Genomic DNA, 20,231 nt, shown 5'->3' on the forward strand with positions numbered 1-20,231 from the left:
CACTGGGTCTTGCCCGCGTTCCATGCTTTCTACTGCCTGAAGGTGTGGGAGGCCCTGCTGAGCCCACTTCACAGATGAGCAAACAGAGGCTTGGTGAGCAGGGTCGCAGAGGCCCGCCACCCCTGGCTCACACCACAGGAGGGAATCGGGTGCTCCTCCAGACTGAGCGGACGCGCCAGAACTGAATGAAAGGCGCGCCAGGCTGGGGCGGGCCCACCTCTGCACCTCCGCACCCCTCCGCCCGCAGTGGGTGTGTGCATCACCCTGCTGAGATGGGCAGGTGTGTAAGGCGAGGGTGTTGAAGGGAAAGACAGGTAGCCCGAGAAGCAGTCAAAGTCAGTGCAATGTACAGGCCGAGCGTGAGAACATCACAGCCTCTTCCTTGACCTCCTGGCTGGCTATCCCTGCTCCTCTCTCCCAAACCCCTCCATCCGCAAGGAGGCCCTCACTTCCAGCCCTGCGCCACCTGGCTCTCTGATTGGCTGGCTTTGGAGGGACTCAGCCAATGGGAGGGTGGGAGGACGGAGGGGCAGGTACCTCTTCTGCGCATCCTCCGCGACTCTGCCCAGCTCTCGGTGCCCTCCCCTGCGGGCGAACAGTCTCCTCTCTGTGCCCTCTGTCCACTAAAGACGCTTCATCGGAGCCACGAGGTGGGTTCTGTTTCTGCCACGACCACAGCCAACACTCCCCCAGCCCCACTACTGCAGGGGGATCTCGGAAACGTGTGCCTCGTGCAAGGACATCGGGCCCTTCGCCGGGTCACCCGCGCTCAGAAAGCCCCTGGTCCCAGGCTCTATAGGGAGCCCGGGCTGGGGGACACCCGGAGCACCCACGGCTCCTATGGAGGGACGCTCGTCCAGCACCCCAGCCCCGCCCACTGGCTGGCAGGTGAGGGCAGCCCCGCGCACCTGGTGGATTTCGTGCCAGCCATTCTCGTCTTTGCAGCTCACGGCCGCGTGCTCGTGGAGCAGCAGCTCACAGCAGCAGGGGTCGCCCCCGACCACCGCCGTATGATACAGTGGGGTCAGGCCGTAGCTGTCCTTGTAATCCGGGGATGCGCCAAGCTCCAAGAGGGTCTGGAAAAAAAAAAAAATCACCAAACGTGAGGTCACTGGTCTCATGGCCCCTTCTGCAGGAGTGACTCAATCAAGAAGGAAGAGGAGGGTCATGCTCCCCACTCCCAGGTCAAGGTGACCATTAGCCCCGGGTTCCTGTACTTTTCCTGGCCTCCTGGAACTGAAATAGCACCTGGTGCCAGGCACACACACACGCTTACACACCCGGGGGATGGAGGCATCCTGCACAGGTGACCCTCGGGCACTACCTGCTGCCCGGCTGACCCCTGTGGACCAGTGGAGAGTAAGGGGGGAGATGTCATTTGCAGGGAAGAGCTCTACCCTTGAATAAAGGTACAGTGTAAACCATCTCTGTGCGCGTCCTGCAGGGGGCGAAATGAGCCAGAGTTGTCATAAACACTTGATTTCCAAGGAAGCCAGCTGAACAAGGGCAGCCGCTATGAAGTTAAGAAATCTGCTTTATAGAAGAGCATCATCTGTGGGTCCTCCGCCCCCAGCAGTGGGTCCCCTCTCCTCCTCGCCCTGACAAAGAAAAAGGGCCGGGGGCCTGAGCCCCGCTGTCCTGCACTCCACGGCATGGCACAGAGCCTGGGCTGGTAGAGAGTGCCTGAATAACAGCGTGGGAAGTGATGGGGCTCAGGCCCACCCCCTGCCCCCCAGCATCGGCTCCCAGTGTCTATGGAGGGAGGCGGGTTTGAGCTGAAAATACAAGCCCTTCGGCTGAAACAGAAGGGAAAGATCACGTTTGTGATCAGCTTGCTCTTCCAAGCTCCAGTGGGAACACGACTTTGGGGTCACCCTGGGGTGGCTGTTGAGGGGCAGGAAGAGGCAGACGCAGGGGGCCGGGCGAGGGGGCGTCCCCGTGTGGGGTGGGCCCCGTGCTACCTTCAGGGCCAGCAGGTTCCTGGTGCGGGCGGCTTTGTGCAGAGCTGTCATCCCATCCTTGGCGCGGAAGTCTAGGTGGGCCCCGCCGTTCCGGAGGGCCTTGATCATCTCCGCGGGGTCGTCCAGCTGAGCGGCCAAGGTCAGGGGAGTCTCTAGGGGCCCAAACACACATGCGCTAGAACCAGCCAAGTCAGCTCATCCCCACGGCCGAGTTCAAACATCCCAGACAGCTTGACAAACGGACGCCCCAGAGTAACACTGCCCCCACCCACCTGCCGACCCCAGGCGTCTACGCAGCCCCAGCCTGGCTCTGGCAACCCTAGAGACGATGGCGGTGACTCTCACAGTCACGTGCAAACCAAAACGGGAGCAGAGGCAACATTCAACGTCATCGCTTCGTGGGCCCTGAGTCCAAGAAGCAGCCTCTGCACTCGGCACAGAGAATCCCACAGCCCCAGCCGATGCCTCCCTACAGGAGGAACCACAGGTCAGGCAGGGCTGCAGGTAAAGATGCAAAGGAAGGGACTTCCCTGGGGGTCCAGTGGTTAAGACTCCACGCTTCCACTGCTGGGGTCGCGGGCTCAATCATTGGTTGGGGAACTAAGATCCCACATGAGGCAGGGTGCAGCCCAAAAGTAAAACATAAATAAATAAAAACAAAATTAAAAGACTGGAAAGGCAGACGCCCGCCTTCCTCATGGCAGTTTCACGACATCTACAGGCACCTTGGGAGACGCCAGGGGTTGAGCTGAAGGGAAACAAACGTGGGTTAAGACACAGGCTCATGCCCCCCAGGGGTCTCCACTGAGCCAGCACAGAGACCCCGACCGTCATCATGATGGGAGGGGACCAACACAAACAAGGACCAATCTACAAAAGCCCGGGGACAGGAGGCTGAAGTCCGCCTGCGTGGGGACAAGGTCAGGAAGGGGCCCCACACTGGGCAGGTGGACCAGTCTGCAGGGGGCTGTGGCCGAGGACGAGTCTTTGTCATCAGATGGCTCTGCTCAGCGTCCCTCGAGTTCCCGCCATCACCCCTGTTGAACAGACTGCATGACTGATGTGGCTAATTTGAGAGGCTCTTAACTTACAGTAAAGGGCAAGGAGTAATACGACAACATGCAGGTTCCCCTGAAACACTGATAGTTAATAATGAGTCGCTCTAGCCTCAAGCAAGTTTGCAGAGCAAGAGAAGTGGGTTATCACCCAGGGGGCAGAATTCCCTTCGGACCACCTGTCACTGTCACGGCACCCGGTACCCTGAGAAAAGGCACCTTCATCACAAATTCAGATTGACAGCTCCCTTCTATTTGTAATTCTGACATGGATCTATCCACACATGGGGTGAGGGATAGATCAATAGTTTGGGGGGCTTTTAAAATGCACTGCTGGAATCCCTCTGTGCCTTGATTTTTCGTGGTGAGACCCATGGGTTTAACCTCCTCCTTGTAACTTGTCTGCAGCAGGCAGCCACACCCCAGAGTGTGTGAACACACAACTTATGTGTTGTCTTCCGAGGGAAATGGTATGACGCTCACAAATGCCACAGACATATCCTTGCTGTAAATGTACCAGAGGCACCCTCTCAAGCAGAGATATTTAAATGAAGGAGCTTTCTGGGACAACTAAAGGACCGTGGTGACAGTGGGGACATTCCCTACACAAAAAAATCAGTAAGGCAAGAAAGTCAGGACTTGGAGAGGGTGTTGGGAATGCAGACCGGCTGGGATCCTGGGCAGCGGTGTGGATACAGGGTCGACGGGCAGAGAGAAAGAGACTCAGAGAGAGACCCCCGGCCACCCTAAATGGGAGAGGGAGGGCCAGGCCCTCGCTGCCTCACCCCAGCCACGCCCGGCAGAGAAAGGACGCCGCAGGGGGTTGTAGGTGACCAGGGAAGGGCGTAAGGATGGGGTTGTCAGGAGTCGCCGGCAGCCACCCTCCAAAGTCAAGCCTCTTACAGCAGCTCCTCGTGTGTGAGCGCGCATCTGTGCTGACAGAGCCCAGGGCAAGGCCAACCTTCGGAACGACTCGGGCTTTCCTTTCTCATTGACGGTCTGCACTTGGCCGACGCCAAAGCCAGGCGGTCCAAAGGAGAAAGCTTTTGTTTCTACAGCACTGTTTTCACAGCTGACAACCTCAATGCCACTTTACACGGAGAACACTAAGAGGGAGGTGCTGGCAAATGGTGACATCCCTAATTACAGAGCCCTCTGTGGGGCCAGCACTGGGCGCGCAGGCAGGTGGAGGGGAGCAGACACCCTGTCGGGGGCTGCGTGCCTCCTGCACGAGACAGAACCTCAGCCCTTGGACACCATTCAGGGACAATGAGTAACACATCATGTCCTAAGAATTTCAGAGGCCCTCGCCGACTGACACCGCAGACTCGGCACGCTCAGGCCCAGCCAGGACCCACCCTGGCGAGGTCAGGAGAGCCCCCAGCTTAGACTCCCATTCTGGAAGGGGGCGTCCAGTGAGACCCCATGTGGGCAGACGGGAGCAGCAAGTAGGGTCTCGTCACCAGCTCACTCGTGCAGCCCTTACTGGACTACACTGTCTATAACCGCGTATCGTGATCCCGCCTCCAGCACGCTTGGGAACGGCAATCAACTGGCACCCTAGTTCTTTGAAAATATTTCTGCTTTGGCGTTTTGAAATTTTCTAAGTTTTAAAAAATGCACCAGAACCTCCATGAATATAACCTCACAGGGGACCAGTCTCTCTCATCTTTGAAGGTGACTTTGAAGACAGCATCCCCTCTGAACCTACAAACTGCCTGATGGGATTCTGGCTCCAGGAATGACTGGGACGCGCTCTGAAAGGCAGATTCTCGGCCGTGAGCACAGGAGGTGCCTACAAGCCCAGGAGGAGGACACCAACTACAGGGCTTCCGGTCCATCTGGAGGTAGGGTGAGGCCGGGCGGGTGGAAGGCAGGCTGCAGGATGCTGTGCAGGCGCGGGACAGCTGCCAACCCCCGCAGCTGGGAGTGTGCGCCAGCCCCGGTTCAGGGGGCACAGCTAGGACCTCAGAAGGATGGGAGCCTGGTGAGAACCTCCCACAGGGGCAGCGTCGCCCAGCTCTGCTCCCCAAAAGCCTGGGCAGCCTCCAGCACGTGTCCCAAATCTTCCAGGCCTCAGTTTCCACACCTATGTTACTGCTGTTTAGTCACCAAGTCATGTCTGACTCTTGGCCATCCCAAGGGCTGTAGCCCGCCAGGGTCCTCTGCCAATAGGATTTCCCAGGCCAGAATACTGGAATGGGTTGCCATTTCCTCCTCCAGGGCATCTTCCTAACCCAGGGATCGAACCTGCATCTCCTGGTTGGCAGGCAGATTCTTTACCAGTGAGCCACCTGGGCAGCCCTCCTACACCAATACGATGGGAATCACAGTAGGACCAGCACCTCGTGGGGCTCTGGGAGGATCAGATGCTACAGCTGATGCTAGGGCAGTGCTTGGCACACAGTCAGAATTTCTCCAGGGGATTTGGCTAGAAAGCATTTTATTTTCTTTATTATTGTTTGACAAACACAGACAGCATATTAAAAGCAGAGACATTACTTTGCCAACAAAGGTCCATCTAGTCAAAGCTATGGTTTTTCCAGTAGTCAGGTATGGATGTGAGAGTTGGACCGTAATGAAGGCTGAGCACCAAAGAACTGATACTTTCAAACTGTGGTGTTGGAGAAGACTCTTGCAAGTCCCTTGGACTGCAAGGAGATTAAACCAGTCAACCCTAAAGGAAATCAACCCTGAATATTCATTGAAGGGACTGATGCTGAAGCTGAAACTCCAGTACTTTGGCCACCTGATGGGAAGAGCCAGCTCATTGGAAAAGACCCTGATGCTGGGAAAGATTGAAGGCAGGAGGAGAAGGGGGCAACAGAGGATGAAACGGTTGGACGGCATCACCGACTCAATAGACATGACTTTGAGCAAACTCTGGGAGATGGTGAAGGACAGGGAAGCCTGGCAAAGAGTTGGACACGACTGAGCAACTGAACAACACTGGTTTTTTTTCAGTATTTTTTAAAACCTATGCAATGCCTTTATTATTATATAACCATAAAAGTAATTTCTAAAATGAACCATGAAGCCAATGCTTATTCCCACATCCCCCCACCCCCTGGACAGGCACAAAGCCCACGAGACTTTCTTTCCTTTCTCAGCGAGAGACAGTCATGATGTCCCAGGACACAGACCAAGTGAAACGAACATTCCCAGACCTAGCAAGTGATCCGCCCTGTGTGGGGACAGCAGCTGCCCCAGCGGGGAGAACCAGGCGTGTCTTCTCGAACTCCCAGAGGACAGACGGCTACACAGACAGGCAGGGAGGTGGGTGGACGGGTAGGTGGGTACACCTGAGGGTGGGACGGAGGGACGGGTAAGGCAAAGTGCCGGCCGACGGTACTCAGACAGAGATGCCACACACGTGCACAGCTAAGAATGAGCCGAACAGAACAACAGGGGACTAGTATTTGGTCGCCAGGTAGACTGAGGGAATATAAACCATGCACTCAAGCTACCTCTGTAAATAATTAACCCATCACTGGATTAAAACCCATTACTGAGTGGCTCCTAATTGAGAGATCACACCCACCTCATTCCATGGCCCGTTTGCCTCGTGCAGTTCAACACAGGCCAGCAAAGCCTGACCTTAGGGTGGAACCACTGAGTTCCAGCCTGGGCTCGGCTATGACTTTGACAGAAACCTTGACGCCTACAGGCCGTGGGTTCCCCGTCTGTTTTGCAAAGCTCTGCCCGCGCGACGGGCCACAGGAAGTCATGGCTTTGAACAGGCTTCACCTGAGTGGGCAGTGACAGGACAGGTAAGAATCACGGCACCAGTTTAACCTGGAAATTGAGTCCCCAGAACACTCCCAAGAGGGACAGTATTCCAGGGGACTCGGGGTTTCTGCCTTCAGTCACATTCATACAACCTCACTTTCCTAAAACAATGCATTTGGTTAAAACTCGCATCTCTAAATCACAACACATCCCTTCTAAGACACGCTGAAATTTTGCCACCCAAATGCAGAACGGCAGACAATGGCCCAGGACACCTTCCCATCTGAGACTGTGGCTGCCAAACCCGGGGAGAAGTAGCCTAGACTGTTCTAGAAGTCCCCACAATGCAGGTGTCTCCTTGGAAGGGGAGACCTGAGAAACTCATACAATCAAAAAAGCAGAGAGTTGGGGGCAACACTCCTGGCCTTACCCTTCTGTCCGTATCTCTCCTCCACATCAGCAAAACTCTGACATGGCCCCCAAAGTCACAACATCACAGGGGGACATGTCCACATTTCCGTGATGAATCCAGGGACCTCAGCGACTCCTCAAAACTCCCCAGGACCAGCGAGAGGAAACGTGGGATTGAGGCAGCCCCTGCTCATCCCCAAGAGCAACGGTTCTCAGACTTTGGAGGGCACGCACGCCACTCAGAAGGCTCGTTAATGCAAAGGGTACTGGCTCCGCTCCCAGAAATGGCGCGATGGGACTGAAGGGCTGAGAAACCGCAGCTCCAGGAGTGACCCTGGCAGGCCAAGGGCACGCTCTGCTGGAGGACACGGCTTCCCAGACACAGCTACACAGTGACATCATGGGTTCCCACCTCAGACACTAATGTAACCACTGTGGTGCATGACCCAAGAATTAGGGTGGTACAACCTCCCCAAGTGCCTTTTAGCCTGCAGCTGAGTCTGAGACCCTCTGCTCTGGACTCCTGCTAACCGCCAAACACTGGAGGCCACCAAAATGCCCTTTGGGAAGTGGACAGGGTAAACAAAACTAGAAAATCTGTACAGCGAATTACTATTTAGTGACTAAAAAGAAAAGTGTATCAAGTCCTGAAAAGATACAGCTCAATCTTATATGCGTATTGCTAAGCAAAAGGAGCCAGTCTGGAAAAGCTACGTGTTGCATGATTCCAATTAACATTCTGGAAAACTCAAAACTATGAGGATACTAAACCAATCCTCATAGTTGCCAGGGGTTGCCATGTTGCCAGGGGTTCTAAACAGAGGCAGGACTGAATAGGCAAAAAGCGCAGGGGATTTTTTTTTTTTTAAGTTGCAAAACCATTCTGTATGATTCTGTAATGGTGAATACGAGAATCAAACATCTGTCAAAACCATAAACTCTACAAAGAGGGATGCTCAAGGTATGCAAATTTTTCAAATAAAGCTTAAAAGTTCATTTAGGAGATGTGGGATCCCAGGATGGAACACAGACTGTGACAAAAGAGTCGAATTGTATTAAAAACGTAAAAAACCACATCACTGGAGGAGCGGGAGTCAACTGCTGACCTTGGGTGACTGTGGGAGTGAGCAAAGGCAAAAACAGCATCACACAAGTACGGTTCTCCGGCGGGTGAAGCTGTCTTCCAGTGTGGGGAGCTGGTCAACAACCTGGAGCCACCATATCTCTGCTCTGGGAAAGAGCAGTTTAACACAGAGATGGCTGAGAACAGAGCCAGGGTTCTCACCACCTGCATGGGCTGTTACAGAAAAGGGGTGGGGACTGGAACGATCCTTACGGTGACCGATGAGGACTGGGGACGTCTGTATGAATTCAGGGTTGGTCTGCTCTAGATTCAGAGGGGTACACATGGAAACCGCCCTGTATCTACTCACGAACAAGTGCACACACATGTTCCTGTTTGCCCCCTCCTCTGAGAAAGCGCACAAGCAACGACTCCCCAGAGGCGACGAGCACACGCAGCGCCCAGATCTTGGTCTCTAAGACCACCCTCCCAGGACTGCTAACAGCGCAGCAGATTGCACGGCTAGAGCAGGAAACACACAGGATGAGCCTGGAGCACCTTCTGGGGCCCAGGAGCAAGAAAGTGGTGTGAGGAGAAGACGAGGAAGGAGGAGGAAGAGGAGGGGGGCAGGGCAGGAGGGAGGAGGAGGAGGAGGAGAATCCACGCGGACACAGGAGCCAAATGCAGGAGCCCCCAGCGGTCAAGGCTAGAGGCATCTGAACAACAAAATACATAAAGTAGCATCGTGCGTGCGTGTGTGCTAAGCTGCTTCCGTCGTGTCTGACTCTTTGCAACCCCATGGACTGCCAGGCTCCTCATTCCACAGGGTTGTCCAGGCAGGAACACTGGAGTAAGTTGCCATGCCCTCCTCCAGGGGCCCTTCCCAACCCGGGGATCGGACCCACACCTCTATGTCTCCCGCACTGGCAGGCGGGTTCTTTAGCAAATGCACCACCAGGGAAGCCCAAGTGGTACTGTATTATAACTCAAATTATAAATTAAATATCCTTGCGTCCACACTGGTAAAAATAAATGAATGGGAGAGAGGAGACAAATTTCATCTGCTGAAGAACTCCACACCCAGCCAAAGCAAGGGCCACATCCCAGTGACGAGTGTGCCCTTGACACAATGCGATGAGATGTGGTCCGCCTCTGCGACCTTCCTCCCAAACCTTCACGCCCCCGTCTAATCGTGACCCAAACGTCAGACAAACCTCCACAGAGGGACATGCACAAAACACCTGACCGGCTCTCAAAGGTCATCGAAAACAAGGAAAGCCCTGCAAAGCGTCATAAGCAACGGGGCCTACAGAGACAGGAGGAAAGGCTGTCATGAGGGATCCGGAAACGGAAGGAGGACATTCAGTAACTACCAAGGAAAGACGAGCAACGTACGGGTCTCCAGACCACCTACAGTCCTTTCTGAAACACGGCAGGTTACAAACAAGAAAAAGTCGGCAAGGATCGCAGGTGCCGTTGCAGCTCTCACTTGAACGCAGGTCTCTCTGAACCAGAAACCACACCTGGCAAGCCACACGCACCCAGATGCCGTCGAGGTCACGGCTCGGTGGCCCTCAAGCGGCCTCCACCGGCCCCGGTACTTGCTGCATCTCGGACCCTCTGCAGACTGGTGTTTACGAGGTCCCAGGACCACTGCTGGGGAATTCCACTGGACTCATTCAGGGGCGAGGAAGAGACGGCAGCATACAGGCTGAAGGGCCACCATCGTTTAATCAGGACCCACTGCCTGAGGCACCTTCTAATTGGGCCGTGCGGGAGCTGGGCAGGGGTGCGTGGCAGCGCCGGGCACATCTTGGCCCAGATGATGAGCTACCACCGCCTGGAAGCTAATGTCATCACTGAAGCTCAGAAATGAGGCCGGGACTCACCGCGGGGGCTCTGCAAAACCAGCCCAATCAATGTATATTCAATTTCTACTTCTCATCAAGATTCTCCCAGGGCTGAGAGATGTTTCTAGCTTTACTATGGCCCTGTCTTCGCTGTGCCTGGGCTAACTTTCAAGTTTGGGAAGACAGCACAAAATAGAAGCCCTAAGTTTTGCTCCAGTTGTTAGTTTCACTTTCTTTTCAGGGCTCGAAACACCATCCTTCTCGTCCCAGAGGTTCCCACCTAAGCAGGAGATGAGCCAAGGTCCCACTGGATGAGTCTGCTTCTTTCGGCTACTCTCACTGTTACCTAATCAAATTTCCATCCAAATGGGGACCAGACGGTCAGAATAACCCGAGCTGCTTTGTTTTAATTGACAGGCTGCTCCTCCAGGATTTAATTATCTGTGGTGTGTCCCTTAGTCCAGAAGCGCCGTTTTGCCCTGCGCGGGCCCCCACGCCCAGCCCGGGGGCGCCCCCAGGACACGCAGCCCACGTGCAGGGAGGTAGCACGCGTGTTGCGAGCCTCACTGCGCTTCCTGTGCTTGGGAAGGAAGCCACTTCCAGCTCTCTGCTCTGGGAGTGCAGTCTGGTCCTCAGTCGGGCTCCGCCTCTTGGCGGAAGCTGTAGATCTCAGCTAGGAGCCGCCAGGACACAGGCTCACCCTGGGATCATCAGCGCTGCGGAGGACGACCGCGCAGCATCTGGAATAAAGCACAGGAGCGGGGCAGGGTGCAGCCCTGCCTCCCCGGGGCTACAGTAGATGATTCGCTCCGGGAGCTCAGAGACTCTACCTAAAGCCCACGCTCTAGAGCTCGTCCTCCACAACGAGAGAAGCCACTGCAATGAGAAGTCCACACACCCCAACAGGGGAGCAGCCCCCGCTCACGGCAACTGGGGAAAGTCCAGGTGCAGCCGCAAAGACCCAGCACAGCCGAAATTAAATAAATAAGCAATTTTAAAAAAAATGGCCCTAAGAACACTGACTTAAAAAAAAAAACAAACACCAAAACCCCACCGTGTTTGATCACTGTCAGACTTGTCCACACGGAAGCCTGCACGGATGTTCATAGCAAATTTCATCACTAACACCTGGAGGCCACCAAGGTGCTCTTCCGTAGGTGGATGGATAAAAGCTGTGGTGAACCAGCCAGTGGAACGTTCTTTGGAATGAAACAGGCACGAACAGGGAGGGAAGGGCTGGGAGGGAAGGGCTGGGCGCGTGGGACCGGCAAAGGCAGACCGTCACAGACAGGACGGGAGAGCAAGGTCTCGGTGCACAGCACGGGGAGCTGCCGCTGTGTTCCACATCTTGGGATAAGCCATCATGGAAAAGAATATAAAAAAAGAAATGTCTCTATGTGCAAAACTGAGTCACTTCGCTGGAGAGCAGAGTTTGGCACAACATTGTAAATCGACTATAATAAAAAAATGAGCTATCAAACCACGAAAAGACGCGGATGAAATGTAAATGCCTATGACTGAGTGAAACAAGCCAGTCTGAAAAGGCCACGCAGTGATTCCAACTACACGACATTCTGGGAAAAGCTGAACTATGGATTCAGTAAGAAGAACAGCGGTTGCCAGGGGTTAGTGGGAGGGAGGGATGAACAGGCAGAGCACAGAGGATTTTTCGGGCAGTAAAGCTGAGCTCTGCTTGGTGGTGAATACGCGTCCTTACACGCTTGCCTACGGAATGTACAATAGCGAGGGAACCCTGATGTAAAGGTGGATTTGAGTTAACATTAGTGCATCACCGCTGGCTCATCAGTGGCCACGCTGATGTCAGGCGCTAGCCGTGCAGGAGCCTGGGAGGTGGGTAGTTAAACAGAACCCCTGTTCCTTACATTCAGTATTCTGTAAACCTAAAACTACTCTAAAATATAAAGTCTAAGGTGGCTCACACAGTAAAGAATCTGCCTGCAATGTAGGAGACCCGGGTTCGATCCCTGGGTTGAGAAGATGTCTTGGAGAAGGGAATGGCAACCCACTCCAGTGTTCTTGCCTGGAGAATCCCATGGACAGAGGAGCCTGGCGGGCTACGGTCCACGGGGGCCGCAGAGAGTGGGACACGACTGAGCAACTGACACCCTCACTTTCAGGGGGAAGGGGAAGCTCTGCTGTACAGAGACTAGTAGCTGCGAGAAGGGAAACTGATGTAGGAAGGCACCATTTGGCAGCCTCCACGTGAGAGCTGTTCAGTAATTCTGCTTTAAATGTTGAAAGTGAAAATAAATAAAAATTTATAATTTATCTATGCAGACTCCTCCCAGAAACCACCCACCCCAAATCCTCTGATTACTGTTAATTATTGGGTGAGACCCGGGAATGTCCCGAAACAGAACTGCCTGCCCAGGAGGTGGGGTCCTGCCCCTGCTCCCCCACCTGCAGGCGGGAGAGTCTCAGCCTTTGCTGGAGCCCCTGCTCTAAAGTCTGTGCTGTGTCAGGAGCTAGTTTACATGGATTTGAGGGGAAAACGGGTTTCTCAGAGTTGGCTCTTCCGGCTCAGTGAGTCCAGAGGCCGTCACTACGGGTCTGGTTCAGGAAACCCCAGCATTTATTTGACCCAGTGCCAGCTTCTCCGTGGGCTGCTGCTGGCGGATCGAGCCTTTTCCAATTTCGGGGGAGAGTAGGGAGTATCCTCCTGTGTCTTCCTCCGTCCTGGGTCCCCGAGGCTCCAATCCATCTGCTCTCTTGATGGCCCCATCCATCATCACAAGGACGAAATGTTTTGTGTTTTTTTTTTTTGGTTTGGTTGCTTTTTTTAACCTGTATTTATTTCTGGCTGGGCCTCCGTTGCCGGGCATGGGCTTTCTCCAGCTCTCGAGTGTGGGCTTCTCAATGCCGTGGCCTCTCTCTTCACAGAGCACAGGCTCTAGGGCACAAAGGCTTCAGAAGCCGTGGCCCACGGGCATGTGGCCCCGCAGCACGTGGGGTCTTCCCAGACCAGGGATTGAACCTATGTCCCCTGCATCAGCAGGCAGCTTCTTAACTGCCGGACCACCAGAGAAATCCAAGGGCAGCATTTTAAACTCCAGCGGGAGGCCAAGAGCATGCCCCCCGACCCCGGTTTGGAAGCAATCTGGGGTCTACGCTGACGTGTTAGAAGTTCCGTTATGGTCAGCTCTGGAATAACAGTCACTTCAAACTCCTGGAATCCTGAGACGCTAGCGGGCTTGGTTCACGGTGGGAAGGAACCAGTGGGAGGGGTGGTGCTCGGCCCAGAGAAGCATCAGGAAACAGACACGAGTGCAGCCAGGTCAAGAGGGGCCAAGGCCACCCAAGGAGAGAAGCCAAGTCAGGGACCACAGACCCCAGGCCTGGCTCAGGTCTGTGACTGTCCCTGTAGGCTCAGGTTCACGCTCAAGAACCCACGGACCATCTGTGATCCAAGGCTCAGTGCCGGGAACCACATCACCGTGATGGACTGAACCCCCGCATGCCGCCACGAGCTGGGCGCCAGCCTAGATGGCCAGGCTCAGAGGAGCAGCCCGCTAACCACGGGGCCAGAAGCAGCATGTGCTTACTGCTTGCCCCCCAACTCCAGCCTGGTGCTCAGACCCAGGGAGTCAGAACCCCTGGTGCCCACCCCTGCTGCCCCTGCGGATGGAATGCCCAGCTCTGCCTCCCCCGGCTCCCCGTCTAGACTCTTCACAGAGGCCACTCCCCCACCTGCCGCCTGGGACACGCCCTTCTCCCTAGCCCTGGGGCCTCACCTCACCAGCCCTGCCCTGGGAAGGTCAGCTCCCTGCAGGCGTGGCACAGCTTCCTCCTCCTGGGGTCCCCACCCATAGGACCTCCCCTCAGCCTCGTGCCCACATCACCCATCAGGACAGCCGGGAGCCTGGCTTGTTCATGTTGCCCCCTGCCCCAGCACACAGACCCCCGGGTTCCCCGTCTCACCACGTCTGCTGGGCTGGTAACCTGCTCACCTTCATCCAGGCCTCTGCACTCACCCCCGGCTGGGCCTGCGATCTCCTGACCCCTCCAAGTACCCTGGCATCTGTCCCCTGGCATCTCAGGCACTAAAGGTGCGTCACTGAGAGGCCAGCAGCCCTGCACCCACACTGCGCAGCTAAATTTAGGGGACAGGAGTTAACAGTGGTCACAGCACGGCCACCTGTGCATGGACGGGGAGCGCCACAGCCGGAGGAGCACAGGGGTGGGTCCTGCCCAGCATCAGGGGTCAGAGGAGCCCCCACAGTGATGAGAAAGCTCCCTTCCTCAGCGGACAAACACAACTGCTATAGGTTCAGGAACTCTGAGGGCCACATGTGTATGTGACGTTGACGTGGGGTGGGCGGGCTGCCCCATCCCAGGAGGAGAGGGGAGGGAGGCCCTGCTCATTGAGTCCAAGACGAACGCTCTCTGCTCAGCATCGCCCACCTGCCGGGGGGGAAGGGGGGAAGCCCTCAGTTGCCATGGAGACCCTCACCTGAGCTGCTCTCGGCTCTCACAACAGCCTCACTTCCGCTGGTTGAGGTCACGTGTCCCGTGGGCACAGGGCTCTCCCTGGGGCGGTGCTGCCTCCCCCCAGGGGACACTGCATAACGTCTGGAGACATCCTTGGTGGCCACAGCTGGTGGGGGCGTTCCTGGCATCCGTGGGTGAAAGCCAAGGAGGCCAGAAGCACCCCACAATGCACAGGACGGCCCACGACATGAAGAGCTGCCCGGCCCCTGATGGAATATTATTCAGCCATGAACAAAGAAGGAAATCCCACTGTTTGCAAGGCTGCAGATGGACCGTGAGGGTGTGACGCTACGGTGAAAGAAGTCAGACGGAGAGAGACAAACACTGAACAATCTCACTGACACGTGGAGCCTAAAACAACAGAACTCAGAGACACGAGGCAGACTGGGGGCTGCCCCGGGCAGGAGGCGGGGGTGGGCAGAACAGGAAGAGGGCAGCAAGGGTCCAGACCGCCAGCTGCAAGATAAGTGTGTGCCATGGACGCCGTGGGCAGCCTGGGGACTATGGTCAACCATGCTGCATTGTCAGGAGGCCCCTGAGAGTCCAGGGGTCAGGACCCGCATTCCCCATGCAGAGGACACAGACTGCACCCCTGGCTGGGGACTAAGATCCCACGTGCCACATGGCATTGTACAGCTCAGAAAAAAAAAAATACTCTGTATATTTAAAAGGGGCTAAGAAAGCAGATCGGCTTCCCCTGGTGGCTCAGTGGTAAAGAATCTGCCTGCCGATGAAGCAGAAGCAGGCTCGATCCCTGGGTTGGGAAGATCCCCTGGAGAAGGAAATGGCAACCCACTCAGTATCTTGCCTGGAGAATTCCATGGACAGAGGAGCCTGGAGGGCTACAGTCCATGAGGTCGCAAAGGACCTGGACTTAGTGACTGAAGAACAAGGAGAGAGTAGCTCCTAAAAGTTCTCATCATAAGAAAAAAAAAAGTGGAACTGTGGGTGGGGCTGGATATTAACTCGATGTGTTGCAGTGATCACTCCCCAGTGTATCCACAAACCAAATCCTTATACCGCACACTGAAAATAATGCAAGGTTTTCTGTCAACTGCTTAGCCATAAAACCAGAAACCAAAGAGAAAAGAGAAGATTAAATAGAAGTGTCCATTTGGAACTGGCAAGAAATAGAAAGGCTCGTCCAGCCCCAAGGTCAGCAGGGCAGAGGATGGCGGCCTGCACGGGTCTATCCCACACGTGATCCGAGGCCCCGCACACAGAGGCTTGGTTTCCAGCGGGGGGAGCAAGACACCTGTGAGTGCACGCCTGTCTTCCAGGGCAGGAGACAGCAACTCTGTGTTACCCACTCATTCACTCACTCAACTCAGGTCCGCACCGAGCCCCTTCCACCTGCCAGGTGCTGGCCACCTGCTGGCAACTCCGGGTACAACACAGGCCCTCGGAGTGGGGAGAACACGTGTTTAAGACCCAGTGCAGGCTGATGCTGCCTGTGGAGTCTGAACCACAGCATCGCCTCTTCTCTCTGAGCCCACGCTTCAGGGGGCTTTCCCCAAGTCTCTCCAACCAGCCCTACCTCCAGTCTCCAGGTCGTGGAAATTCGGATCCAGGCCTCGGTCCAACATCTTGACGATCTTCTCCACTGACCGATGCTGGATGTGATCCATGCATTTTTTCAAATTGTTCTGGAGAGAAAAGTAAAAATGGTTTTATGGAGAAACGTCTTTACAGACCATGGGAAGGCTCCTTATGGGGCACACGCTGGCCTCCTCTACAGGGAGGAGAGCCACCCCTCGATGGGGCCCCACTGCAGACCCCAGGCTCACCGGGTAGCGTCATTCTGTGGCTGGAACCCCAGGGCCAAGCTCAGAGCCCAGGACATAGAAAATGCCATCAGCCCACCCTGGATGAATGTTCTAGAAACCCCACCACCACCACCAATTTCTGTCCTTGCCTAACGTCACAGGACGTTTCTTCACTTTCAGAAGGCTGAGCATCCTGGACCACTTTGAAAACAACACTTTCCAGGGCGCACCCCAGGTCTTCCAACTTCATTCCTGGTGAGCTAGGCCCAGGGATTGGTATTTGTGCTTCTTAATCTCTAAAGCGGCAGGCTCAGTGGGGAGCAAAAGGGCACAGCTCACTCAGCTTAATCCAAGCAAGTCAAGGTGAAGGAGACAGTCACTCCTCAAGAGATCAGAACGACTGGGGGCTCAGCCCTGACGGGGCCGCCCAGCCACACCTGCAGGGAAATGACGATCGTCCGTCTGTCAGGCAGACAGCCCGGCTGTTTGATCGTAATCACGGAATCCGAGATAGCTCTATCGGATGAACCTGAGGCTCTCACTGGCCAGCCCTCCACCTCCACTCCACACCCTTCCTCCCCAAACACCCCGAAGGCCCTGGACCCTTCAGCTCAGGGACACAGGCTAGATCTCCACCTGGACGCTTTCTGTACAATGTGGGGATAAAAACTAACAAATATCCAAAGGCAGAGGGCACACTTGGTTACACTGAACACCTTCACTGCTATTTACTAATCGACATTATTTTAAAGGCACAAACACATTTTCATCACTTTCATCTATACACTGGAGGACAATTAAAAAATCAAAAATGCCCACCCTTGGAGTCTAAACACCCCTGTGCGGGTGGATCCCAGGGCTGGGCAGAGAAAATCCAAGAGAAGCCTGACCGTCCTGTGCCTGAAAACCGCCAGCGCTGAAAGCACTGTGGGGACGTGCCAAGGGGGTGGAGAGCCAGGCGGAAGGGCCACCAGCCACGTCTGGACAACTTGAGCACAAAAATAGCGCAATAGGCGGGCGACAACCCACTGAACATGATGAAAATCCTCACGACCTTCCTGATACAAATCGGGGACAAAACACAAACAAGGGGGACCCCGTAGGGCGGGGAGGCCCCCTGTGTGCTTGTGGCTCTGGGTGAGCTCACCTGGGCAGGTCAGGGCCGGCTCGGGGAAGCCGTCAGGCAGCGACCGGACGCTGGCCTTCCCTGAGCGCCGCAGGAGATGCTCTGGGCGGGGGAGGGCACCCCTGAGCATCACACTGCGTCCTCTGTGCTGGGCGAGGTGCCCGCCACATGCTCCAGCTCCAGCGCACCCTGGACATGCACAGCATCCCTGGCAGGGCGCGGCCGTGTCTGCAAAGCAGCCCACGGATCTTTGCTAACCCTCTCCTTCTCCCCTGCCGCCCTCGCAGCAGCAGGTCTGGCCTCCGAGCAGCTTATGTAAACAGCACTTTAATTACAAGGGCGGCAGCAGCAGATACCTACTGCAGCGCTGTCCCCTGTCTGGGCAGCAACAGCTCAGAGGGAACGGCCACCCCTCCTTCCAGAAACACCGGGGGGCAGTGAGCAGAAAGCAGGGTCCCAGGCTCCTCTTTCTCAGTGACATTAGTTCCCTTTTGCACAGGTATCTACTGAGCCTGCCTCACAGGGGAGGAGACGTCGGCGCTGTTTAACCGCACTCTGGAGGCTGCAGGGGCCTCTTCAGCCCCAACATCTGCAGGGAAGAAGAACCACTGTCCAAGAACCGCCCGCATCTCTGAAGACGAGGCCGCAGGAACAATAGCTCGAGCCGACACGAACACTCCTCGCTTACCTTCGTGTGCAGCTTGGCCAGCTGTTTCTCATCCAGGTTGGTCTGCCTATACACCCGCTTCTTGTAGCGAAACTGACACGGACAAAGAAGCAAGGGGGGAGAAAGAAAAGAAAACCAGGTAAGTGTCTCACACGGCTGGCCACAGAGAGCAAAAGCCGGCCTCTTCCGTGGCTATCTCACCCACGGCAGGGGCTCCCGAGCAAACCCTGCGGCGTTAAATAAACCGTTTGTATTTGAAGCGCAGAGACTGCAACGGCGCACGAGTACCTTCTGCAGAGACGCTGCTGGGAGGCCACTAAGAGAAACACGGGCCACCAGAGGGACGAGCGCCCGGGAGCCTGGGGTTCCCTGCTCGCCTCTGCCTCCTCTGCCAGCGAGCCAGTCTCCCTGCTGCCGGTGAGGCACCAAACCGGGACCTACTTCTCACATCGGCCAGGCCCCCAGCATCGGCCACCTTTATTAAACACACATTAGAAGGCCGAAGAATTGATGCCTTCAAACTATGGCACTGGAGAAGACTCTTGCGAGTCCCTTGGACAGCAAGGAGATCCAACCAGTCCATCCTAAAGGAGATCAACCCTGCATATTCACTGGAAGGACTGAGGCTGAAGCTCCAACCCTTTGGCCACCTAATGGGAAGAGACAGCTCACTGGGAAAGATCCCGATGCTGGGAAAGATTGTGGGTAGAAGAAGGGGGCAGCTGAGGATAAGATGGTTGGAAGGCATCACCAACTCAACAGACATGAGTTTGAGCAAGCTCTGGGAGATGAAGGACAGGGAAGCCTGGCATGCTGCAGTCCATGGGGTCACAGACAGTTGGACACGACTGAGCGCCTGAACAGCAACAGAAGCCCCAGCCTGGTGAAGCCGCCTGCCTGCAGCCTCCGCCTGGGACCTCTGAGCTCAGCCTCGCTCCCTCACATGTCAGTGCCTCCACTAACCTGCAGGAGACGGGAACAGGGGGCACACCCTGGGCAGGTGCAACGGTGTGCCCAGGAGGGCACAGTGGGGCTGCACGCCACTGCTGAATCCCCAGCAACCCCACCTGATGCCCACCTCCTCCCAGGTGCCCCGGCCGCCCTAGGGTGGGTTTGGGAAGATGCTGGCAGCTTGGGCATCACTAGGTTCCTAGGTCGAAACACGGCTCCAATTCCAGCCCCACCACTGTCCCAGGGTAACCAAAAGTGGGGTCCAGCTGCTCGCCATTCAAAGGCAATCAAGAGGCCAGGTTGGTGGAAAGGGGAGTTTGTCTGATTTTGGATGCTGGCAACCGGGGGTGGGGGCCAGGTGCCTCTTCAAAGGTGGACTCCCCTCCCCAACAGTCGGTGGGCAAGAGCTTTCACCAATGGAGGGAGGGGGCTGCAGGCACAGTCAGCTCTGACAGGCATCTTGAAATTGGTCATTGGTGGTCTGACCAGCATCATGTTGGTTGTTTTAGGTACAGCTAGTCTTTAGTTCCAAGGTAGGTTTGTTCCCATTTCTTTGAGGCCAGTTCCTGGAACTGTGGCAGCTTATGTCACGGCTGGGCTTCCCAGGCAGTGCTAGCGACCCAGAACCCACCTGCCAGTGCAGGTGATCTAAGAGACGTGGGTTCGATCCCTGGGTCAGGAAGGAGGGCGTGGCAACCCACTCCAGTACTCTTGCCTGGAGAATTCCACGGACAGAGGAGCCTGGCGGGCTATAGACGAGGGTCACGAAGAGTCAGACACGACTGAAGTCTTAGCACGCACACGTGCAAGGATGCATGTCACAACTACAGTCTGGTCGTCGTGTAGTTAGCTTCTTCCACCTGGTAGGGGTTTCCGTCCCTAAAAGACAGCTCCCGGGACATGGCTCAGAATGATATCTGTGGTCCTTGCTGCTGCTGCTGCTGCTGCTGAGTCGCTTCAGTCGTGTCCGACTCTTTGCGACCCCATAAACGGCAGCCCACAAGGCTCCCCTGTCCCTAGGATTCTCCAGGTAAGAACACCGGAATGGGTTGCCATTTCCTTCTCCAATGCATGAAAGTGAAAAGTGAAAGTGAAGTTGCTCAGTCGTGTCCAACTCTTAGCGACTCCATGGACTGCAGCCCA

The 20,231-nt window shown here is 55.7% G+C and overlaps 1 protein-coding gene across 6 annotated transcripts in view; it reads right to left on the minus strand.

The window, feature by feature from the left end:
- SHANK2 (SH3 and multiple ankyrin repeat domains 2) overlaps nucleotides 1-20,231 on the minus strand; it is a 554,755-nt gene that overhangs the window by 423,471 nt on the left and 111,053 nt on the right. For all 6 annotated transcript variants that reach the window (XM_069565267.1, XM_069565270.1, XM_069565265.1 and 3 more), the window contains 4 exons: nucleotides 18,159-18,230; nucleotides 16,116-16,224; nucleotides 1,962-2,113; nucleotides 909-1,076 (listed from right to left, as the gene is read on the minus strand). In XM_069565267.1, the coding sequence (XP_069421368.1) occupies nucleotides 909-1,076; nucleotides 1,962-2,113; nucleotides 16,116-16,224; nucleotides 18,159-18,230 (501 nt within the window). The remainder of the gene's footprint in view (nucleotides 1-908; nucleotides 1,077-1,961; nucleotides 2,114-16,115; nucleotides 16,225-18,158; nucleotides 18,231-20,231) is intronic.

This window comes from Ovis canadensis, chromosome 21 (genome assembly GCF_042477335.2).
Source record: "Ovis canadensis isolate MfBH-ARS-UI-01 breed Bighorn chromosome 21, ARS-UI_OviCan_v2, whole genome shotgun sequence".
Lineage (NCBI taxonomy): Eukaryota > Metazoa > Chordata > Mammalia > Artiodactyla > Bovidae > Ovis > Ovis canadensis.